Consider the following 19,079-nt stretch of genomic DNA (forward strand, 5'->3'; position numbering starts at 1 on the left):
TGATTGGCACATTAATGACAATGGGTGACGTAACGATGAGTATCGCTATAGAGGTACCGCTTGGAAATACTCATGCATCAAATCAGTATTAGAGTGGGTAAAGAATGAGACCACGGACAAACAAAGCTTGAGAATATTATTAAGCTTCAGTGTGTCTGGATTCTTAAAAGTTATTTCAGTATGAGCATTTCGATGAGATGCCATAATTCTTACAAGTCTTTTTGAGTTTCAGGTACGTTGGGCAAGTTAAACCCCAAACTCGGACATCAGAAAATAAATAGGGAAAAAATGGGACAAATAGATGAAGTCAGTTACATCACGGGATAAGATCAATCTTGCTGATGCTGGTTAAGCCAGCCACACCGTGATTATAAAACACTTTTTTTTTCCTTTATATTGTCTGAAAATACTTGAAGTTTAAACTCATCGACGTCTCTTACATTTATAATGCAGATAAACCAACTGAATGAATCTCACTTCTGAATATCACGTAGTAGACCCTACAGATAACTGAACCAAGCACTCATTTTGTTATCAATCATTTGAACTTTTCTTTAACCACTAAAAAGACACAAAAAGGATAGAAGTAGTGGCAGGTCAAAGTTAAGTGTCTAGTCGTTGTAGTGCTGGGGACACTGGAAACTGAAATTAACAATCAACTCAAATCAACTCAAATGTTGCTTTTTTGAAAACCGGAGTACCCGGAGAAAAACCTCTCAGTGCAGGGTAGAAAACCAAGAAACTCAACCCACATAAGACCGTCCAGTCTGGAATCGAACCCGGGCCACATTGGTGGGAAGCGAGTGCTCTCACCACTGCGCCATCCCTGCACGAAGTGGTCAAAAGTTCGGGTAAAACTAAGAAATGGGTCACATTCTGTTGGACGAGGTGTAGGACGCGTTCACAATTAAGAAAGTGTTTATTGATAGTTACAGTTTCAAATGAGAACGAAAACAACGCAATGCCATGCTCAGCAATTTAATGCATACCGGTCATACAACGCTTTCTATTGAGTAGTATATCCACGAATATCTCAGGAGTTTGGCTTGTATTTTCCCGGTATCCACACACGCCCTAAAGTCACGGCAAAAATCAGAATGCATTACCGTTGTCTGCATCGCGACCGGATTCAAAGAATAGCCGATGGCGTCAAGAGCGGTCCGGCAAGATAACTCATAGAGATGAGCCCTTGACAAAATCAAGAACGCCCAGGTGCAGCTGTGATATCATTCACCATTATAGAGAATAGAACAGGACCTAAGACAGTTCCTTGTGGTACCCCTTTATTAATATCAACATACTTTGAGGTGACTCCGTCAACGTCTACCCTTTGCTTTCGGTCACTAAGGAAGCTTATTATCCAATTGGTGATGTAAGGATTAAGATCATAAAACTTAACCTTATCACACACTACTTTATGTGAGACCGAATCAAACGCTTTACTGACAGAAGTCAAAAGAAAGAACCTTGACAAAGTCGGTGCCCTTGTCAAGCCAGTTTAGCCAGTGATGTTGACATTTAATAAGGGCCATGGTGGTATTTTGTCCTCCTTTCTAAGCAAACTGGTCAGCTTTATTTTTTGACTTCAGTGCAGAGGATAACTCTTGCATGCAGACAACCCGTTCAAATACCCTGATATTGGTAAGTGATATGGGCCTTAACTGGTTACAGTCATTTAGAGGAGACTTTTTAGGAATAGGGGATACATTTGCCCATTTCCACATTGAAGGGACTGTATGATTTTTAAGGGAACTATTAAATATCTTTCTAGCATTAAAATCTTTTATCCACTTCGGTGATTACGCCTCCAGGAGGCATTCTGATTCATATCCAATTTAATACGCCCTTCAACAGACTTAGGTTTAATGAAATTATCTTGTTCGCTTCTATGAAGTCTACAAAATCCGTACTACAATGACAGTATACTACTTGAAACCCTGCGAACTTATTAATTCTCTCAAAGCAGCTGAAGAATTCTGTAGCAATGTTAGAAAATGGGATAAAACGAGGATTAGGAATTCCCACATCAGCACAATGCATTCACCTAAGGTAAATCAAAGATCTTAGACCCTCAACATTTTGACTCGTGTCTGAGAATTGTATGATGTAGCTAAGATGATTCAAGAATAAAAGGTAACAATATGTGGACAAATGCAATGCAATGTGTAAATTAAGGTCCAAGAGATCAGCAAAACGTCTTTGTACTCAATCGTCGCGGCTCTCCTTTTCAAATCGTTTGTAAAAACATCCTATTAAAGATGCCCGAAAATGGTAATTTGCTGACCAGATCCAATTCAAGGCAGTTTTCAAAATGTAGTTGTCTTTAATCCTTTTCTTGTTCAAGCGTCTTTATTAACCCTGATCCACTAATTATGATCGTGAGGGTTGGAGCTTCTCGCTCTTCCAGTAAATTCCGGAGAAAAAGAGTTGTCTTCACTAGTCAAATAGATTTTCTGCTTAAATGCGTAATTGCCCAAGTGTTTTGTTTTTGAAGGCGTTTGGAAGTTTTGACACCCTTTGAAAGATCTACTGAGACGCTTTTCTGGCTTTATCCAATTTTTTTTGTTTCCTCTGTCTGTGAGGTCAGCCGCCTTCTTTAATGAATTACAATATCGTCTGTTCACCATAATAGTCGAAAACAAAAACCCCGTTTAATCCAAGTCTCGTCGGATTGGTGATCTTGGTATGAGTTTAAAAACGGAAAACAGAAAGGCAGTACTGATACAGGATTTTACTTCGCGCTACGACGACAATGACAAAAAAAAAAAAACGACCAAACACCGAGAGAAAAATTCTTAAAATTCTAAATTCAAAAAACAATGGCCACTCTATTGTCTCGGATTCCAGAGGCCGGAGACAAGATTAAGAAGAAGAATGCCGACATTATCATCCCAGTTGGTTGCCGGAATTGCAATTTTCTGCCACACCTTGTGGTTCGAGCTTCCTTCTCATACAAGAGGGTCAAAAAAATAAAATAAAATATAAGTCTTAAGAAGTGATTTGACAACAGTCCCCCAAAAAAGATTTTTTTTTTTTTTGCCTGAACTCCACTTTCTTTGGGACCGTTTCAAATAATATTCTTTCCATGCTTATCAAAAGGTAATTTGCAAGGTCATGTTGGATTTGAAGTTACCCTCTCGGGAAAGTCGGAAACAGTCTAAGATGTAGAGTGTTTTCACGTGACGTCACGGCAGCCATGTTGGTGCACCTAAACAGTAGTACGCCAGCCATGTTGGTGTACCCAACTAATCCTCAGGGAATTGATCATGCAAACGTTTTTCTCAGTTTGTTTCAGTGGAAAAACAGGGTTACTGATCACGTGAGTGAAAACACTCTATACGCTCTCCGAAACTCGTAGATAACAATCTTAAATGAAGAAAAAAATGCGATATGGCAAGTCAAGAGATCATGAAGTTCTCACACAAAATGTTAATTTCAAAGGGGAAAAAAAGGGGTGGATGGTTTGTACAAACTTAACAAAAAACAATAACGATATAATAATAAAAGTTTGAATCATCTATTTCAAAAAGAAGTCGCTGAGAACAAAGCTTTTCACATTCGTGTGTTGGTCCACAAGAGTAGGACAACAGTCTTATCACCATTTTCTTCAATCGCAATAATCTATTTTATTTCCTTTCAATGTTGGAAACTTCAGTGAAAGGACAAAAGGACAGGTCGTTTGTGGCAAGGGCATATGTCAAGGTTATTCTTCTCAAGTTCAATTAAGTAGAAACACTTTCAGGTCATAATCTCGCAAAGAGACGGGTGAAAACGGATTTAATTTGTTGAGCTTATTTTCTCTAAAGAGGAGGCTCAAGGTCAATTCAATTGTTTACCTCCACGTGCGTTCAAATTAATTGATATTTCTCCTTACAATGTCAAGGATATCTACAGTGGCCTTCAACGCTACAAGTACCAGATCAGGATTATATGGTAGCGATTATTAAAATCCCACAGCTAATGCAATTAACTAATGCTCGTGCCATTTATTATAAATTGCATCCAACCTAATTATACGGGACGGCCAAAGGAACTTAAAGGCCAACTTTGTTAGCACAAAGTAGTGGTAGGAATTTGCTCTTTGCTTTTGGAATACAAAACTCTCCGTAAACTTGAAATTTCTGCTTGTGCCCTTCAACAAAGCTTAGTCAATATGAATTATCTCTGAATGCTGCACTCGCCGGGAATGCAAATCATGCATGTATAGTTGTTTTGAAAAGCCTTATAGTTTTCCAAAACAGTTTCGTTGTCGGTACCTATCGCAATGCCTCGTTTTGTGTCAAGGCTTCAATTCATACCCAAAATAAAGAATTAAAAAACCTCACGGAAATCGCAGAGTAGGAATCGTTCACTGGGAATCCATTCACACGGACAATAGTTTGGACAAAGACTCTTGCCGGTTGAGACAAGCTGGACAAAAGTCTTTAATTAAGGCCGTCCAAATAGTAAACATCCTCGCATATGGCAAGTGTTGAAATGTTCTATATATGTACGAACGCCCTTTCTTATGATAAGTGGTGAACTCTTCGATAAAAAATGTTCGGACAGGGTCCTGCAACATGCGCAAAGGTCGCATAATATCTTACCGTAGACACACCCAACTAATTCTTAGACAAAAGTCCACTGAAAAGTTTCTCTACGAATTGTAACCGGGCAAGATTGTTGAGCCTCGCTTTTATATTAATAACCACAACAACTCGCTCATCTGGCTGTTGATTCCAAATGTTTGAGGCCCGCTAAATTCGCCTGAAAAAGACCCCGCAGCTCTCACTAGTACTACTCCAGCAAGAGTTTGAAGCAATAAAGGACTAAGCACGTTGGGCCCATGCAAATGATGATGTTTGCAGGAATCCCTAGGGACACTTGCACAAGAGATCCTGAGATCAGCAGACACGCATGCAATCAAGGTTAACCTAGCAAAAAAAATAGCCTTGGTCCCACACATCAAGGATGAACCTACGCGACGTGACTAAATTTCGCCATTTTTCTCACACAGAGTCGGAGGATAGCGGTGGTCTTAATTCTTCGTTTATTTTGTTTAAGATTATGGACTGCCCGTGGCACAACTCTCTATACCGTGTGCGACTCATGCCACTGGTTTCTTTTTGTCTTTAATGGACAATTTCTCTCACAGTACACAAGCTGTGAATGATGGTGATGGGAGGGAAACCTTTCACACAATTAATTATTTTCCCCGCTGCATCCTACATTAACTGCTCCAACAGCGAAAATAAGAAACTGACCAAGACTAAGTTCTAACCTCTCTCAAGAACTTTGCTCCCTGTTTCACCTAAAAAAGAATAAAGATCTAAAAGTTGGTTAATCTAGCCAATATAAACATGAACAGTAACTAAAGACAAATACAAACCAGAGCAAATCACAAAGTTAAACAGTCGTCTTAGTCACATGCAGGCCGAGCATGAATAAAATGGATCCTTTTAAAAAGTATAAACAAGTCAATATAATTGCATTTCACTTTAGATCTGCGTGTGGTACATCAGGTACTGTGCAAAGAGAAAATGCTTTCAGACTGGATACGATCAGTTTTGACTGCATTTTCCCTTTGATATTATAAAGCGATAATAAAACTGAGAGGACTCTTTCGTGACTTCCAGTTTGGAATAAGTTAGACTACCTTTCAGACGTTGTTAGTTCAACAAAAATCAAGCCCTGGACATTTCTTGTTGCTGTTTTTCACCCTCTGCCTAGGAAAAGAAAATGAAAATCAGAAATACCAAGAGGAAGATTCGCATCATCTTCCTCGGCATTCAACGACCCTTTTGATGTCTCTTTTTAAAGGGGTTATGTCACGTTATTTTAAGGTGTTTAGGGATAATCTTTAGTTTATCACGAGTTTAAAACCCGAAAATGGTAAAAAGGAATTGCTTTACCGATAAAATTATCGTCGGTTACATCACAAACAAGATGATTCTGAGCAACAACGACCTTTTTCCAAGCGATTTGCAATAAACTTGAAAAACGCGGGTGGACTTTTTTCAAGATTACTCGAATGTAATCCGATTTAATCTTGTCCATTTGTGTCCATTCATGTTTCTCTTTTAAGCGCTTATTGCAATGCTTCATTCCACCTTTTGGGCCGATTTTGGGTTTCACGAATTACATCATTTTGCGTGACATGGCCCCTTTAAACGATTAGTTGAACAGAGTTTGAAGCCACTACTGTCCAAACGTTCAAACTTCACATACTGGGGTCGATTGAGATTTCGCTTACGAAATCCCTCTTTGAATGTAACACAACGGTTTTGAATTTAGACCTAAATCAATCATACCACCCTTAACATTCACATTTTATTGTTGCTGATGAAGTTCGGTCGAGCGGAACAGGCGTAGCTCAATTCGTTAGAGCGCGTCCTTCTGAGCTGGAGTTCGTCAGCTCGATCCCCGTTTCCCGGTTCCATCGACGTCTGTTTCGACTTTCTTCTGATCCATGTAGCTGTAGCATAAATACCCGCAAAACAGAGCATTGACGGAAGAAGGGGGGTAAAAGGTGAGCACCGAGGGCCACAGTCAGTATCTCTAGTCCACTAGCACATGTAACCCTCGTCAAATAAGGACCTTTATTTATGTTCCACTCTTTAAACTTTTTATCGTGCTCTGAGTTTATGCAAGTATTTTACAAGTTCGAAGTCAATGCCACTTTGGCCATTTCCAGAGGGACAAAGCTGTCTATTGTCAGTGCAAAAAAGGCTCAAGAAGGCAAAAGCAAAGAAGAAAAGCATCTATCTGCTTGAAGAAACTCATTTGCACAAAGTTCAGGATAAAAATAATTGTTAACTATAATAGGCCCTTTGATTGTAAGCACCATTCATTTCCAAACGACTTAATAATATATCACATGATTAATTTCAGAGAATGTTCATCAAAAGCGTTTAAAAGCAAGGAAAGCAGATATTACAGACAAAGGTGTCCAAGTAGTTATGAAAATGAAAGGATTTAATTATAGGTTTTCAAATGCGTGCCTCAATATTATGTTGACCCTTCAAATCATTGCACATCCTAATACACCATTTGTAACCACAGACAGAGTAAAATGTTACAAAACGATTCGAATCCATCTCATTTAACGTCACTTACGGTTACCACGGAGTACACTGCAGGGCAAAAACTCTTACACCTGCACAGGTGGAAACAGGAGGGATGTTGATAGCGTCGGCTTCAATCCGCCCGAAACACGCTCACTAATGCCGATGTCACGTCCTCGCGTGTTAGCAACTTTGTGCATTTATCCAAAAAAGAACCAATGAAAAAATGCTCGTTGCTTGTCTTTTTAGTTAGTTCAAAGCAAACAGCTTGTGTATTCATTTGTATTAATTTCCTCAACTTTGCCATCATGTATACCACAAAGTGTAAACTTATGAGAAAGAAAGGAATTAGTTTCACGTGAAAGATTTTGCCATGATCGCTGGGGAAGTAAAAGTGACAACTTACGAGCTCTTCACAGAGTGATCACTGTAGAAATTTGCGATTTTGTCATCGTTAATTTAGGCTTAATCAAGTTCATTGATAAACTGAAATGCTTTTGACTAGAAACACTAACAACGCCTTTTTTTATTTTGAGTTACTAACAGTACATTTTTTTCTCCAAATATTCTCCTTACCAACTCATTTTAGCTTCCCATTGACAAGGCCGCGAAAATGACCAAAGTGGAGTTGGAAAAGCAAGACAATTGTCGAGATTTTCCTTATACGTATGCCAAATGTTTTTAAAAAGGAAACTTTAATTAGCAACTACAAGATAACTTTGCCAACATTATTATGTTCAAGCACCTTGATTTTACTACTTTCCATGACAACGCTAAGAGCTCCTGTAGCCCAAAGCAAAAGTCTATATTTTAATTTTTGGAAATTGCCAAAATTCATAGGAAGCTCCACGGGGAAGGAAACCTCAATAGCTTTCATTTGAATACGCACACTAACAACTTTATTCCCGAACCCAGCAGGTAGATCACGCATCAATACCGACTGAAGTCCGGCTGGTTAAGTTTTGACTGAAAAACGCCTTCTGAAAGCCTTGCTTTTTTTTGATTTCGTGTGTCACTTAGAATCGTTTTATCTTTAACAAATTCAAAAGTTGATGGTTCACAGAGAGTTTCAACTTACTTATTTTTTCAATAGGTAGACAACTAAAAGCAGGTATGATCGTTCCAATAGAGCTTTATGATGGACTTGCGGTTTGGGTGAACGGAAAAACAGATAACGCATGATTCATAAGCACTTACCAACCAGAACGTATCGCCCATTGTCTGGCTCACCCGTGCACCAAATAAGAAAACTTTCAAAGCCTGAATGAGCATATCACTTTCAAAAGATTAATATGTAAAATATCGCAAAGGACTAGACGGGTAACAGTTGATCTGTGAAGTGGATGAAAACGCTCGCAAATAAAGACCTTGTAGCCTGAACATCTTTCCCTAAGAGTTCTCCATAGACAAAATAATAAACAGCAACTCGGTATTTCACAAGAGGTGGAAACATTACCTTACTTCAGAAGTAGCTAATTGGTTGTATTAAAAAGTTTGGTAACTCTGCAGTTATTTTTTTCAAGGACAAATCGAACCCAAACGAAAATGGTATTTTCTTTATTTGGGAAAACGACGGACTCCCGAGTTCATCACACTTTCCAGTTTCCTTTCAGTGTCTTTTTCTTCTGGGTTTTAACGATTTTCGAGAGGCTGTGTTCACTTGTCGATACCAATCAGCTTCTTTGAAGCCACTGCAGATTTTTGACACCTTCCATATTGAATATCTGATAACTAAATTACTATCTTTGTCAAAATTGAAATCAAAGCTCAAAACTTCGATACGAATGCAAACAGGAAAACAGTTTAAAACGAACAATCTTTGAGCAGAAATAAAGTTAAAATCTAATTCTCTCTGCAATTCAACGTAGTCCCCACAAGTTGTTACAGCATACTTCGCTCACATTGTGCAACAAGGCTATTGTGAAATGATCGCTAAATACTTGCCAGAGCGCAAAGTTTATTTTTCGTTCCGGCCGGCTGATGGACGTTGGTATAAATCCAGACGTCAATGTAGTCTACTGAGGTGAAAAAAGACTAATTCCTTTTCACAGCTAAATAACACGCTGGGATTAACAACAGAAATGGATAATATTCAACTCGAAATGGAAAACTTTACATGGAGCCTGCCTGAGCAATTGCGTTCGTGGGTTCGTATTCATTTAAACAAGCTGGAAAACGAATGATGGGTAAATTACGGTGCACGTTTCCAAATATCTGACGAACAAGTTCTACAATTAAACAACTCAAGACAGTTTGTTTGTCGTCGGACTAAGCACTGAGTAATAATGTAAGTAATCCGTCAAACACCACTGCGCTCCCGCAGTGTTCCTGTCAGCGATATACACCAGATGAGATGAGGGTTAAAGAAAAATCTCTTCGCCGATAAAGAGAAGTGGTCGTAGCTCCATTTTTAGCAACAATTCTCATTTTTGGATACAAAGATCAGTCGTGCAATGTTCCGTGCACTGAATGAAAGTGTTGGAAAGCGTTAGTTCCTAAGAACTCTCTACGGATTTATCTTGCCTGAAATGAGATTAAACCAAGGGTATTTATTCGTGTCAGCGCAATAGTTAAAATTTCAACAACACTGACTTATCTCCAGCCGGCGATTCAAGAAGGAGTTCTCTTCTATATTTAAAAACATAGCTAGGAGGCCAAAAAAACATTCAATTAGTCTACAAGCAAGTTAATACCTTTCTTTTCAGTCTGGAGGGTTTTTTTGCGGTAACGCAAGGAAATTCTGATCCGGAAAGGAAAACCATACGTAACCTCACCGTTTCCGGAAGTCGATAGTCTGGCAACGAAAAGATGGCCGGAAGTATTACTATTTTGTAAGCGGACAGATGGCAGGCAGATTGGCTAAAACTATATATTTACACAAAGAATCTTCCTTCGTTAGGCTTTTTGCACACAGCATAACACGCAATAAAAATCTTGACCTTTTTTTTAAGCCGCAGTACAATGACATCACCTTCAAATCGATTTGTTAAAGAAACATGACCGTTCCTTCTTCCAAACTAAATAACTGATTTTTTAGTATTGTCATGTCAATTATTAAATTGAAAACTACTGAGATACCGTTTCAGAATATTTTAGTACTTGTTTGGTGTTTTAACAATTTATCATTTATTATAATTAATAAATTCCACAGTCACTTTCGGACGATTCTTATAAGAGATGTTTTGCCTCATTCATCGATGCAAAGCTAAAAGACATGCAAACGAGATTGCGAAGCGGGTCTTTCAAGGTTCTACAAGATAAGAGGAAGACAAGAAAATGCTGGGAGGGCTTTTAGAATAACATCACCACCGTAAAGAGGAACTTGAGATCGCTATTCTCCCCTGGCTAAATCTTAAACAAACATCTCATACGGCGAGGGTGAAGATTCTTCGAGTGCTCACTGAATTGGGGCAACCTTTTGCAACGGAGCGTATTTCAAATAACTTTTAAATATTTTGAACTCCAAAAGAATTGCGGTCTGCGAAGAGTGAATTTTAATTCAATCTTTCGTGATGCTGAAGATAAGATCTTAATGAGGGCGGAGCACGCCAATTAGTCACTTTAACTTGCCTGTCACCACCAGCTAATTCAGTCTCTTGCATGCGTATCGCAATGCATAACGTTGACCAGGAGAAATTTAAACATTCCTACTACTACTAACCAAATTCTTGTAAAATCAGCCAAAAAATTCATTAAGTTGCAAAACATTTAATTGGGTTTTTCAAAAAAGTATTTGATCAAGCTTTAAGTCCAACGAAAGTGAAATCGATCGATATCTCGTTAACTCCGTGAGCCTGATCCGCTTACGTTTTGGGATTTACAGTACAATTGAAAGAGCTGCTTAGAGATATATAAAACGGAATAGCAGGAAGATAATTGATGATCTTATATAGACGAATTAAAAGATGACCTAAGGTTAGATAGAATAAAGGTTTAACGCCCCCCTAGAACGCTTGTCAAAGAACCCAGTACACCACATACCCGCCTGTAAGAGCTACCGCTGCCGGGATGCGACGCGGTGTGGTTAGCTCTTAAAACAAGAAAAAGCACTAAATCGATTCTAATTCACACTAATGGATTTTAGAGAGTCTGGTGGTGTGTTTCGCGTTGGATTCAAGTCGTCTCGACTAGTCCGCGAACGACAAACATACCAGGCGTAACCACAGCAGTCACAAACGACAACTGACGCCTATAGGATAAAGTGACGGAGCATGCGTGTGAAACCCTGTCTGATGAATGATTGGCCCACAAATCTACTTCGCAAACAAATTATGCAAGAACCAATCGATTGATAAAGTAAGCATCAAGCTGTGATTCAACTAGAAAACACAGATGCAGACGACCTAGTCAACAGCGTTGGGCAAATAATCATTTACCGTCAATCTACTCGGGTGGATAATCCTGTAAAACAAACCTTTGGTATCTACAAAGCAATACACTGTACGGTTTGTTCTGGGATCTTTGAAGGCTCTTACCCAGCTTAGCTGTTATGGACAATCTATCACTGTTTAGCCAAACCGCTTCTGTTGGCCATCCAACCGTAGCTGACTTCATCGAACCCGGTAAAGATTCACCGTATGTTGGAAATCCTTTTGTGGAATCAAGCCCCAGTATGATCTCGCGAACGGCTTTCAGCTTGGCGCATAGAATTCCCGAGCCCATTGCTGACACGAAGGCTGTGTTTAGCTCGCAGACCGGTGGATATCCTGCCTTCTCGCCTCACACTAGTCAAGTCAGAGCAGCCTGTGCCGCTCAAAATCTAAGCGGCCGAGATTACCTTCACCGCCAAGATCATCTGCAAAGCTCGGGATCCATTCAGCATGGCCACGGACATGCTATATACGATCCCGTGCCACCGGGTCCAGCACGATTTCCACAGTGTCAAGGCCCTTCGATTCATTCCAACTTTAGCCCGTTAACACTTCACCAGAGACCAGATGTAAAGCGACACAATTTCTACCCGTCAATGAACGGGCCTTCCGATCTTGAGATGCCACAAAGACCCACTTTCCCGTTTCCACCGCCTGGGGCAGATATGTACTCTCGCGTGGATATGTACTCGCAGTCGCCGTACACTTACGAACACCATCGCTCTCTCAATTACGCACAAATGCATTTTTCCCAGTTCATGAGCCAACCTCCGAACAAAATAATGACGTGTGAATGGATTGATCCTCAAAACTATCCAAAGAACAAGATCTGTGGTAAGCAATATACAAGTATTCACGAGATAGTTAGACACTTAAATGATGAACATGTTAGCCAGAACGATTCGCCTTTACACGTCTGCTTTTGGAGAAACTGCGGGCGTAATGGACTTCCGTTTAAAGCGAAGTACAAGCTTGTCAATCATATCAGAGTACACACTGGCGAAAAACCTTTCCCATGTCCATTCCCTGGCTGTGGAAAACTCTTTGCTAGGTCTGAAAATTTAAAGATTCATAAACGAACTCACACTGGTGAAAAGCCATTCGTGTGCGAATTCCCGGGATGCGATCGACGCTTCGCCAATTCCAGCGATAGAAAAAAGCACTCCCACGTCCATACATCGGACAAACCTTACAACTGCAAGTACCAAGGATGCAACAAAAGCTACACACACCCAAGCTCTCTTCGTAAGCATATGAAGCTCCATGGCATCTCGCCTTCTCCACCGCCGATACCTGAATCATCCGGTGTGGACAGGAGTCGCTTGAGTACTCCTTCACCGCCTGAACGCCATTGCGGCCTTTCTATCAACTCCTCCTCAAAAACTGAAAGTTGCCCGAGTACGTCTAGTGAGCGCAGTGAACGCGAGGTAAGCACGAACTGGTATTCGTGTTAAGCAAAAAGAGACCTTACGAATTATCTTTGCAAGTGAAATCAGTGAAAAAGAAACTTCTTCCAAATCGACAACGGCCTTCTTTTTCTGATGGAAGACAGAAATGATATAACGCATGACACTGATCATTGCACTGGTGAATCTTGCATAAGGAATAGACCGTCTGTGTTTAAAATAATGAACTGTATAGGCTTTACACAGTTGCACCGCTATCAATAGTTAGGGGTCATGGCTTGATACATGACAACAATAATGAACCGATTGAGAATATCTGTGTGAAGTCCCTGTGGTGCGGTGAGCGAGTATAAAGATATTGCAGTTAGTAGTAAACTCGATTAGACACTGAGACACCGCAGAAATTACATCAACATCGATCACGTTTGCCTGCCTGGGGTAAGGTGGACCATTTCATATCTTGGTACGACACTTAAAACGATCGGAAAAATTAGCAACCAAGTTTTCTTAAATAATACACTTGATAATGCTGACCTAAATTTTCCACTTGAATATACACTACGTTGTAGTAGTATGATACTATCGGTAGTGTAATAACTGCTCAACTATAAAGCAAGCAAAACTAACATTTTTTGGGCTACTGAGTCCTAATACAGTTTGGCGACACGCGTTACATACACACACCGACTTTAGTTTGGAGCCTCAATTACTGTTTTGAAGGCTTGGCTCCCAGTGTGCCGACAAAAATGTCCTCAAGCAGCCAACGATTCTAATTCACTTCGACGAAATTCCTTTCGTGTTGTGTGCTTTTATTTCCCATTTCAGGAAATTCTATTCAATTGTAGTAACACGAAAGATTCGAGGACGCTGCTTAATTTGTTTGGGATTCTTTGTGGATAACGGTACAAGGGTATTTCGCCCTTTTTATTTATTTTTAGTCCTACTGCATGCATGTCAGAGGACATGATAACACTGAGTACGTATTTCAAAAAAAACTACTAATTGTTTGTAAACGAATTTGACTCTGCTTACCATTGGGATATAACTTAATCTTCTAAGAGATATGATTTCGATTAATTCAAGATCAGACTGTGATGGAAAACAACTTGATTCAAGAAGTAAAGAAACTTGAACAAAGAAGGACGCGTTGTAAATGTCAAATGTATTTAAGCAACCCAGTTGAAAAGATTGCCGCCTGGACAGTTGTACATTCAGGATGGATAGACCTCGGGCGTTTCTTCAAACTTAGCAGTAACCTTTTTTTTTTTTTTTGTCCTTTCTTCTTATTCTTAAAAAAAAATTAAGGTTTTATTATTCCTTGGCTTCGATAAACTCAGCGTTGTCCGTTCGTGTAATAAGAAAATTATATGTTGCATATTGATCAGGGAGGTCGAACTCCATAGGGGCGGAAATTCCCTGTGCGTTTCATTGACAAACACAAAGGTTTTCTCATTCCTCTTTTGTTAACAAAAATCAAAGGCAAAGAACAATCAAGTTACTTGAAATATCGCACCAAATTCTGCATAGAAAAAGGCCTAGGTAGGATTTGCTCTTTAAAATGACAGAGATCTCAAGAGAGATAAGTTGCTCAAGATTTTCGAGTAGAAAGGGCCAAAGATAATTAATAGGTGCAGGGTTTGTTCTGAGCAAATGTGACGCAAAATGCGTAGGCAGACAACAACAATAGCGGACAAACGCTTCCTCCATTTTAATTTTGTTATACTGCTGAGCTTGTATGATTTAAACCGGCAAAGATAAACTGTCAAATCTGGGAACTGACGAACAATGACAATCAAGGTGGTTTCAATCTCTGATGTGCCTAACAGCAAAAGACCAATTGAATTAAGATATAACGCATGGCCTGTTCACGTAGTTGTCTTACAGAGTGGCATTTGCAGTATTCAATCTCACAGTTTTTCAAAACTGTTTAAACTGATATCCCCAAAAAGCGCCCTAGGAAGTGCTGTTTTTAAAATTTCATATATAATCTCACGGGAATATAAAAAATCAAGTTTTCTTTCTTTCGTAACATTCGCTTTATGCAATTTGTGGTGCAAGTGGGTAACTGAGTCAAAAAGGTCTTTTAGGAAACATGGCTCATGCACAATAAACAAATTATGGTAAAAGGGATTTACAAAGGACAGCCCGTCCACATCTAATACTCAGACCACAAAGCGCTTGCATAGAGCTAGGAGCAATTGAACGCCATAGCCTTTTGCCACGAGAAGCACTTCGTTCGAGGAATTCTGTTAAATTTTTAACTTTACTCAATAGATGTCATTTCGACTTTATCCTGCGAACTCGTGCAGACCGCATTTCAATACTTTGGTTTTCATAGATAACAAACTACAAAGGATCCCTTCATTATTTGCATCATTTTTACACCGGATCTAAGTTGCGTCTAAGCTTTGTTTGAAAGGGAGTCCATATTGCTGCACGGCCTGTCAAGTCTAAGAAGTATGAAATGATCCTACTGTTTCCTTGATGCGATTTTATGGAAAGTTTCTGAATATAAACGGAACAAAACAAAGGCGTGACTCTGTCGAAGAATCTAGCACATGAGGAAATCAACGATTTTTAGGGATCTTGGGTTGGGTATTCCTCAATCACCTGCTGACAAACTTTTTAGTAATACTTCCAATTTGTATAAAACTCAAAGGTAATGCCATCCATGTTGTTTGAAGTTTAACTGAAGAAGAGCAAGTGTAGCTGGGCATGCATTATGCCGCATTAATTCCACTGACCTCCGGGGTTCTAGGCTCTAGTTTAGTGAAGATCCAGTACTGAAGCCCTTCAACCATTTTACTGAAACCCGTGATATGAGCCTATCAACAGTTTTGGATAAATTGCAAACAATATTTCAGAACTCTATTGAACATATTAGCGTCGTTGGTGTTTCTGTACAAGTTCTGAGTAAAACTGAAGTGAAAGACGATGAAATTTGACAAAATAACTCTTGTGAAAATTGATTTGCCTGTTGGTAAGGGAGTGCTATTTTTGACGACCTCATGATTAAAATCCAATCATTCAAGTTTCCTTAAGGCTGTCTTAAAGACACGGCGCACGTCGACAAATTGACGCTTCCCGAATACTCAGTATCGCTTGTTATGGGGCATCGCTTGTGCATTTATTAGCATTTACGCAGAAGTTTACATATTGGCCCCTCTTCACCTCACTTTCCCTTTTCTTTGTGTTGCACTGAGATGAATTCTTCCAGGATTAACTTACTAAGCATGTGACTTTACTTATTCATTCTACTCTAACTGTCACGTTTAATGCCATTAACATAAACATCACGAGACAGCTGTTTCATGTGCCCCTTAAAAGCAGGTTTTTGAATGTTGACCGGATCCCTAGCCCTGAACAATGACATAGTTAGCAAAGTGCAAAGCCAAATTGATTTGACTGTTTTGTGTCAAATATAACCAGCTTTGAAATTTACGTGTATTCGCCATTTAAATCACACCAGGATTTCAAGTGTCTAACAGAAAGATGGCACATAAATACAGGAAGCGGATAACAATTTAGGACACGACCCTTTGACGAAACATTATTTTCTTTTGAAGAGGATTAGTCTCTCACTATATTTGGAAGCTTCTTATTTTTATCTCATTTCCATTCGAACAGGCTTTTAAAGCCTTTTAGAAATAAAAATCACTGAAAGGACCGTCTATTAATAACTAAGATGTGATGGTGTCCTTTATGCACGTTAAATACCTCGACTTGGGCATAACGTTACCATTTGTATGAAAGAAAGTTTGAAAAGTAAGATTTACTGATGAAAAACATGCTTTTAAAGTTGGATAATTTGATAATAGGGTGAAGATACGAGGGAATATACGCGGATCACAAAGATTGAAATTTTGAAAAAGGAGGCACTTAGTACATTTTGAGGAAGACCAAAGGCGGTTTGGCGCAAATTCAAAATGGCACCTAACTTAATTATGTTCTATTTTCGCGTAATGAAGTGGATAAGTCGGCAACATGGTACACACAATTTCGTCAACACTATCCGTGAATGATACTTATTTCCTTCACAAGGTCGAGCTTCTGATCTTTAAAACGTTATATCAACAAACGAAGAAAGTTTTATACCGATTGGGCCTGATGTATAGTCAACGCCATCACTCAAAGGGCTTTCGGAGAGTGGTTACGGTTTTCCACCAAAAAAAGGCAATAAATTGCTTCTATTTTCCTAACCCAACGTGGCACAGCGACCGTGTTTGTTTTGCAAACCAGAGGAAATCACGCCCCACAGGTTTGCCTCTTGGAGCTTTACAATATGACTACATGGAACGCTTTGAAAAAAAAAGGACAAATAATGAAAATTTGCCGACCCTTTTCAAGGGGCTAATAGACATCGCAGCAGGCAGTAACTGTGTAAACGTTGTTTAGACGTATGCTTTGATCTCACTCCTTTACAACTATGCCGCTTTCTACAGATTTTCCCATTACACGACTCCGTTAAGACAAAAGAAGTGGGGGATGATTTTCAATTTTTTTTCTCAAGAGTTAAAGGCTAAAAAACGTGTCTCACAAATAGGTATTTCAAAGTGTTAGCTGTCACGAAAAGGGTTCGTGGGCTAATTTAATTTCTCCAAGACATGATAATGCAAGTGGTCCTTTGTCACTCCTTTGCCCGTAGCATGTTAAAAATGTGAAATCAATGACCTTGAGTTTGAAATAATTTCTATATTTTATCACTTGTTTTGTTGACGTTTCTACGTTAAGCTCATTAATAAGTGGTCAATTTGCATGTCAAATTCGTCAGTTTACACACGACTCGAAGCGGATCTGCCAGGGGGTAGTTTACTTGACACTGTGGCCTTGAAAAAAAAGTAAGGAAGAGTCTAGCATCTGTGCTTGCTAACCTTCAGGAGCAAATTGACAACCCTAAAGAGGAAGTGGTAGGCATTAGCAAATATTGGCGAGATTTTGGGAAGGGAACGTTCGTTTGAGGTCAATCGAGAAAGGCTGCCATTTTAACAGCGCTGGAGACCACTTTACATCCGTCGTTTTCTTCTCTAGAAGATGGCGAAAAGCCAAACAATTATCTCTTCCCGAGCCAAAATGCGCACGCGCGCTTAGTAGATTACATAAACTAAAGTCCTTCCTCCCGAGGAGGCCCGGTACAATAGCTTCATTTTCATGGTGTTCTGTCAGGAGAGGAGATCGCAGTCCACAAAGTAAGAGAACATGAAAAAGCGCCGAATAGCCAATAAAAAGCATAACATACGTCAGACCAGTTTCCGGTACTACACGAAAGAATAAATCATGAGCAATCGCTTAACAACCAAGACAGAGTACAACTTCCTGAGTTCGAATGAGGGTTGCTGACCCTGAACCTCGGGTGCTACTGAGTTTTTCTCTCTTACTACGAGTCCACATATAGCATATCCCAAAGTTGAAAACTAATGCAACCTCCTTCTATACACAAGAAGGCATCTTACATCAAGGGAAATTCTAGTTCGGCAAAATCAGTGCATCCAGGAGCTCACCAAGAAGAGGTCAAAATAGCCTCAACTTTCCCCTCCCTCCACTCCCCTCCCCCCCTCCTTGACAAAAAAAAAACATGAATCTTGCCCCGTTGCACACATAAAGATATTTTTCGTCTTAGATGCTACGGTATACAATTGGAAGGACGTCAATAAAAGAAACAGCTTCATAACTTTAAAGTTGATTGAGTAACAGAAAACGAAAGGGATGAATTTAGAAGACTGCGCCAGAGCAGTCTTTTCCAGTCTACTTGAAAGACCTACCAGAAAGCACAGACGAGTGTCCCGGTGAGATTGACTGGAAATCCGTTGTGGAAGGGAAGGAAAAGAAGCAAAGAGCCGCTGAGGTTTGTTACTTCACTGGCATGCATGGTAATTGTATCCAAATACTGAATGTAAAATTATTTAAAATAGTGGAGCGCACCTTGACGTATGCCAATCTAAAAATTAAAGAAAACAATCGTTTTAAGGTAGGGATCTCTCTTCTGCATATTAGGATGGAGTACACTTTAAAATGTCTACTTAAGATGCAAATTCTTTTGTTTCCATATTAAGAGCTCGCAATTAGCATGAATCCAGGGACCAGAGGTGAGGGCTCACAGGAAGAAAAAGCTCGTGTTCCTGTCTACGAGCTAAAGATGCAAAATCAACGCCTGCATTCAAAGATTGTTTCCCGTAAAGATTAACTGACAAAAAAACGAAAGTTCTAGTTGGACCAAAGATCTCGATCGGCATTCGACTTATTTCTTTAAGTGTGACGACCCA

General features: G+C 39.6%; 1 protein-coding gene and 1 long non-coding RNA gene across 3 annotated transcripts in view; one reads left to right on the forward strand and one right to left on the reverse strand.

Moving 5' to 3' along the window:
* Window positions 1-19,079, reverse strand: part of LOC138058865 (uncharacterized) — a 48,821-nt gene that overhangs the window by 23,657 nt on the left and 6,085 nt on the right. Inside the window, exons 1-3 of one of the 2 annotated variants that reach the window (XR_011134105.1) lie at window positions 18,579-18,714; window positions 5,636-5,705; window positions 5,261-5,290 (exon numbers count right to left, since the gene is read on the reverse strand). This is a non-coding gene — a long non-coding RNA (uncharacterized lncRNA). Of the gene's footprint in view, window positions 1-5,260; window positions 5,291-5,635; window positions 5,706-18,578; window positions 18,715-19,079 lie in introns of those variants that run through there. The other variant, XR_011134106.1, reaches the window with a different exon arrangement.
* LOC138058861 (zinc finger protein ZIC 4-like) lies at window positions 11,050-18,502 on the forward strand. Its single transcript, XM_068904309.1, has 2 exons — window positions 11,050-12,840; window positions 18,437-18,502. Exons 1-2 carry the CDS (start codon window positions 11,533-11,535, stop codon window positions 18,485-18,487), a joined length of 1,359 nt encoding a protein of 452 aa, XP_068760410.1. The 5' UTR covers window positions 11,050-11,532; the 3' UTR covers window positions 18,488-18,502.

Source organism: Montipora capricornis, chromosome 8, assembly GCF_036669925.1.
Source record: "Montipora capricornis isolate CH-2021 chromosome 8, ASM3666992v2, whole genome shotgun sequence".
Lineage (NCBI taxonomy): Eukaryota > Metazoa > Cnidaria > Anthozoa > Scleractinia > Acroporidae > Montipora > Montipora capricornis.